The sequence below is a fragment of the Drosophila nasuta genome, chromosome 2R (assembly GCF_023558535.2).
Source record: "Drosophila nasuta strain 15112-1781.00 chromosome 2R, ASM2355853v1, whole genome shotgun sequence".
Classification (NCBI taxonomy): domain Eukaryota; kingdom Metazoa; phylum Arthropoda; class Insecta; order Diptera; family Drosophilidae; genus Drosophila; species Drosophila nasuta.
In genome coordinates this window covers 6880371-6889578 of record NC_083456.1, presented here as the reverse complement: position 1 = coordinate 6889578, position 9208 = coordinate 6880371, and the positions used below count along the sequence as shown (strand labels likewise).

The window sequence follows — 9208 nt, the reverse complement described above, 5'->3', positions numbered from 1 at the left end:
ACCTTGACTTATTGCTTTTCTTTTGGCTTTAAGCCTTAGTTTATTTTGAATAACTTTATTGGTGTGGACACATATGTATTTTTGATGGATACTTGGAAGCTGCTATGAGCTGTACTTATGCGGGAGGGATAACATTTAGAATAAACTGTGATAATACTTAATAGACACATAACGTCTTCAAAAAATGCCCAAATTAGACAGACTAAAACTAATAAAGACATTCAATATGTGGTTTAGGTTTTTCTTTTTTTTGGCTAATTTTAAGCAATGTCAAACATGTTGTAGCTGGAGATAGATTAGTGGAAGAGCATATTGCCCTTTTTTGGCTGCAATAGGCAGACGATCGTCTGGGCCAACCTGAAGGAATGGGTTGGGTAAAGTATCCATACGTAGTCCGGCCATGTGAGCGGCCTTCTTAACCACTCCGTTAGCACTGCTCAGCACATTATTGTCGTTGCCAAACTGCTGCATGAGGAACTTCTCGACGGCAGCATTCATATCACTGTTGTCAGCTTCGTTGGCAGCTGCGTTCTCCTGGTCGGCACAATCAAACATATGCTCATTGTCGCAGGTGCAATCCTGGGCAGCCTGGAATTCACGACTATAGATTGCGGTATTCTGGAAATCATTGATGCAATTGCCACCCATAGTCTCCATGTCATAGCCCTCGGGGCAGGGATTTGGTGGGTTGCAATAGGCGGGCAAACTGGCATCGGTCTTCACGATGGTATTGTAACGACTCTGACCCTCGCCCATCCCGCCGGTCACATACTGATGACCCCACAGCGAGCTGTGCTGCATGAACTCCTGATCCCGCAATGATGGGTTGCTATTTGCCGATTGCAGCATACAATCGCGACCGCCATTGCACAGTCTGGTGTATTCCGAACGCGTCACTAGATCCACATTATCCTTATCAGCTGCGGCGGCAGCGGCAGCAGCTGCTTCCAAATCTCCCTCGTTGTCCACATCATAGTAGCCCACCTGCATATCGTTGTCCATACGATTCAACAATTCAGACAGCAGGACATCGGCAAAGACGCTATCCTTAGACTGAAATCCCTGCACGGCCACAGAGGCTTCAAAAAGCACAGAGAGACATCCCAGTAACAAACAAATTCCTGCACAAAATTAATAATATATATTTTGGGCACTTTAATGTACTTTTATTGAACTTACCTTTCGGTTGGGCGAACATATTGCGCACTTATAAACTTGATATCGCTTTGCTTACGTCGATGTTTTAATTCCTATTGATTTTTCGACAGCAGCAGCTGTAACAGTTTCCACTGTCGGTGTGTATAACGATATTGAGCTAGTCAGCTTTGTGATGTGGTGACAACCAGTTGAATACAACGAATACACGCAACATACGCTTTCGACCCTCATATAAGTAAATACTATGCATATGTATAAAACATTGATAAGAATGCGCTTCCAGGCGCAGGCGCTGTAATCTGTTCCTTTAATGTTAAAGCTTAAATATTAATGTTAAACAAAGCTTCTGTTAGCGGCTTTTGCTGTTAAGGGATAACCCCCTAAAGTTTTGACTTCATATTATATACATTAGTATTTATACCCGCTACCCGCAGGGTTTCTTACAGTTAAGTGTACTCGACTGTGAAATACCCGCTACCCATTTTGAATAAGGACAAAAGAGAGCAGTATTATTGTTACTTGTTTTGACTTATCGTCGTTGTAATTTATTAATCTAAATACTGTTCTTCCTCATTCTCGTCCTCAGCATACAGCATCTCCATCTCGTCTCTAACTGCGCATTGGTGTGCGTAAGTACTTGAATGTTTATTCAGTTCATTGTAGGTTGCAAATTCCTCATTACAGGGCTCACACCTGACAAAATAAGATATAGGAATATCAGTTTAAATACTGGATTTATCAGTTTAATTAAATTCATTACCTAAAGAAGCCCTGGCAGTGTATTTCAAAATGTTCTCGAAGTTCTGCGTCACTGTCGAAATTCTCCTCGCACTGCACACATGGAAATGTTTCGTCTTCGACTCTTATTTCTCTATAAAGCAGAACAAGTTTACAATATAATAGTTTATAGTTATTTATAGTTTATAGCAAAGTTCTTCTAATATATTACTTTGTTGTGTGCAGAGAATGAGTGGCGGAATGTAAGCGCAGCTCGGCAACGCTAGTAAAAGTCTCTTCACATTCTAGGCAGGGATATGGTCGCTCATTGCTGTGCGCGCTGTTGGAAAGTTTAAAAAAGACTATTAATGCAATTGTGTCTTTCGAAGAATGCAGAAATACTAACATCTCATGTCGCTGCTTGGCAGTGTGCTCCAAAAATTCTTCGCCACAAATGCCGCATTTGAAAAGTCGATTTCCATTGTGCACGTCACGTCGATGCTGTTTTAGCATTGTCTTTGTTGAGAAGTGTGCCGTGCACTGGCAACATGGAAAGAACTGTGGCGACTCCTTGTGCTCCATGTGCCCTTTCATGTGATTATTGTAGTCTTTTTCTTTATTGAAGAATCCGCCACATTCCTCGCATATAAAGAAGTTCCGCAGACGCTTAGTTGGGCGATTTTCTTGCAACAACACCATGTGTCTTTTGTTATTCTTTGGCTGTTCCTGTTCCTCTTGCTCTACTTCTGCAATTTCGAATACTTCCTCTATTTCTTCTGCTTCTTCACTTATATGTTTCACATTATCATCATCGGACTTTTCTGTGTAGTTTTCCTCCTCCCAAACCTTATCCTCCTCAAAGGCCACAGGCTCTTCTTGGTATTCCAGTTCAGCTTCGTCGATCAACTCCTCAGAGAGTTCATTTTTTGCCGACAACTCTTCGTATTGTTTCTTCAGTAGGTCCTCCAAATAATTCTGTGAGAAGATGCAGCGCTCTCGAAACTTGATTGCCAACTCTAATTCAGAGTTGCAACGCTCGCATATAAAGTTGGGTAAACTTTCATTTGGCAACAGCTAAAACAAAATAGCATAAAATAATAATCTTGTTTTATTTGGAGATTGCATTTTTACTCTAAGCTCATTACCTTGACTCCAGTTATAAGCTTGAGATTTTGCAGAAGTTTGCCGCGCAGATAGTTAAATATGTGGCGCTGTCGTTTCTTATCCTTTATTTTATTTGCACAAACGCGGCAAACTTCACTCAAGCTGCCTATATCCATTATTTATAAAAAAAAATAAATAAATATAAACACTGACAATGTTAATTTTAGCAAGCGCAAAAGCGTACACAATAGTGTGACCAGAGTTTATAGTATTTAACATGTGATTGACTGCTGTTATTTCTGCAAATGTTAGTTGATGGTCTCGATTGTTAATCGAAATGGCTATCGGACAAGCATTTTCGCAATGTGAAATCAAAACAACAACAATAACACAAGCATTGAAGCATATTACTTTTGCGCGGGAGTTTGGCAGATGCAACTGCCTTTTGTCTTGTGTTTTATTTTATTTAATTAGTTAATGTTTTATCAACGATGTCCGGCGAGACGAGTTTAAGTGCCAAATGGACGCGACCCGATGATGTATGGCAGAAACCATCTTAAACTTCAAATAGATGCTTAACTTTAATGTATTACAACTCTTTGCAGTTTATAAAGCTACAGCGGCTTAAACAGAAGAAGAAACAATTGGCAGCACGTGTAAGCAGCAATAACAACAATAATAAACTAATCGAGCTAGATGAGAATGATAAGTGCAAGCTGCTGGAAGCTAAAATAGCGCAGAAGCGCAAGAATCCATTTGCCAAGTAAGTTTGTTGTCTCCCTCATCAGCTGTTTAGCTAAATGCATTAAACCTGCATCTACAGGTCCATAGATGGCGCCAAGAAGCAAAAGATCGACGATCCCACAACAACAACAACTGGCAGCGCATCTTTAACGCCGCCACAGGATTGCTTTGTGCGTGAGACACCCACACGTCCACAACCCGCCAAATTGGTGCTACAGAAGTTCGATGCACAGGCCTTTGCGAAGCTGTTGCATCAACAGCATGCCGCACAAGCCGACGAAGAGGATGACGCTGCGTTGGCCGCACGACAGAAGCATACGACGCATCTTCCTATGGACTGGTGCCTGAAGACGCGAATACGTTTCTTCTGTCCCAGCGAACTGCCTGCCACGCAACTGAAGACCTCTCAATTGGCTAGCGGTCTCACAAGCTTTGTGCGCTGCTTCGATACAAATCACAGCGACAGTACTTTGGACATCTCAGATGCCACACGCTTCAACCAGTGTACCTACTATTGGCAACATCCGCATCTGCCTTGGCTCACCCTGTTTCCGCGCAGCGCCAAGGAGAACAATGGCATCACCATTGGTGACAGGGAACGCAAAGCGCTTGCAGAGGAATGGGATTATAGTTTTCGTGGTCTCTTCCAGCTGTTGCGTGCCCGGCAGTGTCCCTACTTTTATTTGTGTGCCAACTCGTTTACGGTGCTATTTCGTGCGGCTGGTTGTGGAGGACGTGCTGAGATGCATGCGCTGGTGACGCCATCTACGCGAGGAATGCGGAACGCACTGCGACAAGAGGGCATCGAGTATACCATGCCGCTGAAGAAGGATGTCAACGGTGGTAGCAGTAGTTTAAATGGAAGTTTAACAGAGGAACCATCAAATGAAGCAAAGCCCAAAACTGAAGCAGATACAACAGGTGCTGGCAAGGAGCAAGATGAGGAAGACGACGATGATGAGTGGCTGGAGAGTTTAGGCGTGGATGAGCGCGAGCTGCGGCGGATTCAAACGACGCATGCACGCAAACTGCAGGCGGCAGAGATGAGTGAGGATTTCAGCGACAATTCACTGCTGCTCATCGAAGGCGTCGAGTGTCAGGGACTCTTCAGTTATCTGCTCAATGCCAAGAGCACCATTACCAGCGTTGGTCGCTTGGCCGGCGTGCCGCCAACGTTGCTCTCTTCGGTCGCCTTTCCCAAGGCCACCATGCAGCACTTGGTGCCACGCTCGAAGAAAGTGCGTTTGGATGGTGTCGATTATCACAGCATCGACATCAAGGGACTGCTGCTACCCACATTCCTGCCCAGCGTTGCCGCGCTGCTTTGTGAGACGCGACAAATGTTCAGCGCCACTTTGGCCAGCAGCTTGAATACCTTGTCCTTTAGCAAGGCCACGCAGAAGCTACTGGAATCAGCGCCCGAGGAAGCGCAAGTTGCTGGCGAGCAGGTGTTTGGCGAACAAAATCTGTCGGAATGCGGTCTACTGCCCTCTGTAGTCGGATCCATCTGCAGGACGGGCGAGCATGCCGTGGGATTGCTAGAGCGCGTTTGCTATCAGCGTGGAGAAGGCTATGCTTGGAGTTGAAATTGCGCAGTATTTTGTGGTTTTGCGAGCTTATCTTAATTGTATTTGCAAATGAAGTAATTAAATGTCTAATAGCTATTTCTGTTTCCTAAATCTGACTTAATTATCCACCATGATCAGCTCGTCTATGCTCCAGTCTTCGTATGAATGATCGGGCAGATAGCGTCGTATAATGATGGGTATCTTCTTCTGCTTCAATTCCTTCATTGCAATCTGTAGAGGATCTGTTTCACCATCCAACTCAACCATAATTGGCGCACACATGGCAATTTGTAGCGCTCTTGTTCCCAAGACGCGCGCACGCTCATATTTAGTCATGTACTTGGTAGTGATGCGCTTGGACTTGGGCACGCCACCGCCACCAGCGGTGCCGGGTGTTATGATTTCAATGTTGTCCACTTCCTCCTCCTGGGCGATGTCATCGTCGACGTCGTCGTCAGCATCATCGAAATCGTCGGCGCCAACACTGGAGTGTAAAGTAAACCGCTAAATAGATACGAGCAAATATGCAGGAATTAATATGCAATACTCACTCGTCGTTATCATAATCTCCATCATCCATTTCGTATCTTTTGCTGTTTTAATGAATTTCACTTGAAAACAAAAGTTGGAGCAAAAAAACACACCGTTTGCTTGCACGCTTCTTTTTCGACTATTGCGATTGTGGTGGTTGGTCGATAAGTAAATACCGATAGGTTGTTCTAGCGACAGTATATAAGCGATTTAGTATTTTATTAATTGTATAATAATCGCCATCATCAATTTTTTTTTGCTGATCTATCTTACCGATAGGTTGTTCTAGCGACAGTATATAAGCGATTTAGTATTTTATTAATTGTATAATAATCGCCATCATCAATTTTTTTTTGCTGATCTTTCTTACAGAATTACCTTTGAAGATAATTTAGTTGGAGCACACAAATTATACACTTAGCTTTCCTTTCTCAACTCCTACGATTGTGTAGGTCGGTGGACTGGCTGCAAATCGCTATCGATATCACACTGTCGTTGGAGAAAGCTATGCAGTATTTTCATATATATGTATCATTACTGAGCGCCGCTTTAAAATGATGTTGGCTAACAACGACGATAAGGGCATGGAACATATTCGGTGCATTCTTCATCTTCATATTCAGACGTATCGCAGGATGGAGGTTCAGGCCTTCGACATACAGTTGAAGGACGAACTGAACATCCACGTGATGGCGTAGGTTGGCAACCGGGCTCATAGTCGTAGTCAACGCATGTCCGTATGGTGACATTTCGTCGACGTCCATATCCGCTGCCACCCGGGCAAGTATCGCGATCGAATCGATCCAAATCAAAATTAGCCATGGGATTGCTTGTACAGGGTTGGCTGTTACAAATATATTGATCATCACACTCCTCAATGGGCTCTGTGACGCATTGAGCCGCAGGTGCGAAAGGCCTCTCACATCGGGTTTGACGAGGTCTTCCACGATTGCAATTCCTTTTTGGACGTGGAGGACAACAGCAACTTAAAACCGAATCTTGTGGGCAACATCGGCTGATATCAGTACCGGAGTATTGTCGAGGAGGTAAATTCGGAAAACGCCGTGCTTCAGGGCGAATATACGAGGGCGGATGAGAGACGCTACTTGAATCTGAATCCTGTATAGAGCATTGGCTAATATCAGTACCAGAGTATTGTCGAGGAAGTAATTTCGTATTACGCCGTGCTTCAGAGCGAACAAACGACGGCGTACGCGAGACAAAACAATTTCTTCCATTGATTTTTCGGCCCATGCTGCTACGTTACTCGTCTCACAGTTACAAAGTGTTGCTGCTGAAAACTAATCTTTAAAAAGATGTTAAATTAATTCAACTTATACATCGTTTTTAGATGAGAATTTATTGTCGTGGTTCGTGAAGAAAACTGTGAATTTTGTTGGTGCTAGCCATATTTTGGTTTTTTGTTATTGTTATTTTTTTGAATTCAAATGAATCTGTTTTGTCAAGTTAAAATAAGTGAAGCGCCTGCTTTGTTGACAATAGATCTGGATCACTTGGATTTTGTATAATACTCATCATAAAAAAAAATCGATCCTTCACTCTGATTATCTGTTTGGCAGCCATAATTATTTCACTCCTTGTTGTCACCAATCATTATCGAATGTTCCATCACTTCTTCATTGAAGGCAGCATTTTGAACGTCGCTGTTGACGGCAGCCATACTCGTTGTTGGCTCCCTGTCCTGCGGTGCTCGAGCATGGAATTCTTATAATCTCGGGCTGCAGTCGTGATGGCACTGCCGGTAACGGTGTGCATTTGCAATCGGGATTAGGTGCCACACCCAATCCACCACCTGAAGGCGCCGGACATGCGGCCGCCTGTTGCTGCTGCTCCGGTTGTTGTTCCGCCTTTGACGCCTGCGAATATGGACAGCTCGACATTTTGGAGATTGGAAAGTATTGACTGTGTATAGCGCTTTACGAATTTTGAAATGATTTGAGCAACGAGATTAAAATTCAAATAGGTGGGCAGCTTGCCTGCTTAAACGCCTGCTGCGATTTCATTGAATGCTACAGCGTCTCTTTCCCTGCTTCCCCCTGCAATGGCTGCACTGTCCCTGCCGCTTGGGTGTTGTATAAGTGGGCTGAGGCGGCGGACCATTTCTGACTGCACAATTTGCGCCCGTGGGACCTCCACAATGCATAACTGGCGCCGGCACCGATGCTGGTGTCGGTGGAGGACAGAGACAACTCGATTTCTGAGCTCCTGACCTCTCTTTGTCATCAGATCGCGAATTGCACGAGCACTTTCCAGCGCCTGAGGCAATTCGAACGTTTGAGCTCTGTTCCGCCATTTGCTAAGGTTAACTGGTGGAGTAAAACGGATTGAAATAGAGAACACTTGAATTTTGTCGAGTTCAGAAATTCAGTAATTCATTTTTTTATTAAATTTTTTTTGGATACTATTTCATTCCGAGAAGTTCAATGCTAACAGATTTAAAATGTTTTTTTGTTGTGACTTGCCATCCTAAAAAAAGCCTGCTATGATTATGCTTCCAGAGTCCACAACACCAATACGTGTGGCTGCCGTATATTGGGGACGCTGTTGCTTCATCTAACAGTAGAACCTGCGTTGTAATTTCTCTTTCCACCAGCTGCTGCGAACTTGTATAGCTGTAGAACCTATTTGTGGATTGAAACTGCCACGTTTCTCTCTTCACTGTATGATGCACTTCTTTTTTCTTCTTCTGAGCTCGACAGTGTCCGCACTGTGCTGCTGCCACTGGCGTGTATTGCGGCGGTTGATGATATTGCGATTGTGGCTGTTGCCCGCATATAACCTGCTGATGTGTCGGAGGAGCTGCAGCTGCTCTTTCCTCCTGCGCAGTGCGTTCGGGTGGTTGAGCTGGTGCTGGGCATTCACACTGCACCGGGTCCGGCTTTATGCGGCATGTGCAGCGCTCTTCCATCGGCACTTGACGCACTGGCTCCGGTTTTGGTCGCACGCAGGTGATGGTATCAGCCAGTGGCGCTTGAACTGGGGCTGTGGGCGATTGTTGGCGGCGAGTGGCACATTGGCAGTCAATTTTGGGCGGCGGTCTTTGCTGCTCGGCCGCACGATTATCCTTTTTCGAGGCAGTCGAGCACGGACATGCCGTGCATTTTCCACAGGGAGTTTGAGCTGTACGAAAAGCATATCAATGAATATATAATATAACGAAAATATATTTATATAACTTACACATATTTGGGGATGGCAAGCAAATTTAGATAAAGCAGCAAGGCGAAAAATGCTTGAAAAATAATGTTGGGGTTTTTAGTTTAGACGAAAAGCATGCTTTTTGAATTTCCGTTTGTTTGAGACAAATGTTGCTTGACAAAATGACGGTAGTTTTACACGCCAATAATACTAACTACGCTTTTGAA

The 9208-nt window shown here is 44.2% G+C and overlaps 5 protein-coding genes across 5 annotated transcripts; 1 reads left to right on the top strand and 4 right to left on the bottom strand.

Moving 5' to 3' along the window:
• Nucleotides 1-8: 8 nt before the first annotated feature.
• On the bottom strand, nucleotides 9-1367 carry LOC132786855 (neuroendocrine protein 7B2). The gene is made up of 2 exons (XM_060793563.1): nucleotides 1180-1367; nucleotides 9-1121 (listed from the first exon to the last, which is right to left on the bottom strand). Exons 1-2 carry the CDS (start codon nucleotides 1196-1198, stop codon nucleotides 271-273), a joined length of 870 nt encoding a protein of 289 aa, XP_060649546.1. The 5' UTR covers nucleotides 1199-1367; the 3' UTR covers nucleotides 9-270.
• Nucleotides 1368-1661: 294 nt separating this feature from the next.
• On the bottom strand, nucleotides 1662-3248 carry LOC132786854 (transcription factor Ouib). The gene is made up of 5 exons (XM_060793562.1): nucleotides 3021-3248; nucleotides 2282-2949; nucleotides 2108-2215; nucleotides 1919-2029; nucleotides 1662-1851 (listed from the first exon to the last, which is right to left on the bottom strand). The coding sequence occupies exons 1-5, from the start codon at nucleotides 3153-3155 to the stop codon at nucleotides 1707-1709; spliced, it is 1167 nt and encodes a 388-aa protein (XP_060649545.1). The 5' UTR covers nucleotides 3156-3248; the 3' UTR covers nucleotides 1662-1706.
• A 93-nt stretch (nucleotides 3249-3341) lies between these two features.
• LOC132786853 (protein downstream neighbor of son homolog) lies at nucleotides 3342-5402 on the top strand. The gene is made up of 3 exons (XM_060793561.1): nucleotides 3342-3518; nucleotides 3585-3742; nucleotides 3803-5402. Exons 1-3 carry the CDS (start codon nucleotides 3471-3473, stop codon nucleotides 5307-5309), a joined length of 1713 nt encoding a protein of 570 aa, XP_060649544.1. The 5' UTR covers nucleotides 3342-3470; the 3' UTR covers nucleotides 5310-5402.
• LOC132786857 (DNA-directed RNA polymerases I, II, and III subunit RPABC2) lies at nucleotides 5322-6351 on the bottom strand. Its single transcript, XM_060793565.1, has 2 exons — nucleotides 5843-6351; nucleotides 5322-5775 (listed from the first exon to the last, which is right to left on the bottom strand). Exons 1-2 carry the CDS (start codon nucleotides 5869-5871, stop codon nucleotides 5409-5411), a joined length of 396 nt encoding a protein of 131 aa, XP_060649548.1. The 5' UTR covers nucleotides 5872-6351; the 3' UTR covers nucleotides 5322-5408.
• Nucleotides 6352-7163: 812 nt separating this feature from the next.
• LOC132786856 (uncharacterized) lies at nucleotides 7164-9167 on the bottom strand. The gene is made up of 2 exons (XM_060793564.1): nucleotides 9024-9167; nucleotides 7164-8963 (listed from the first exon to the last, which is right to left on the bottom strand). The coding sequence occupies exons 1-2, from the start codon at nucleotides 9025-9027 to the stop codon at nucleotides 8245-8247; spliced, it is 723 nt and encodes a 240-aa protein (XP_060649547.1). The 5' UTR covers nucleotides 9028-9167; the 3' UTR covers nucleotides 7164-8244.
• Nucleotides 9168-9208: the final 41 nt, after the last annotated feature.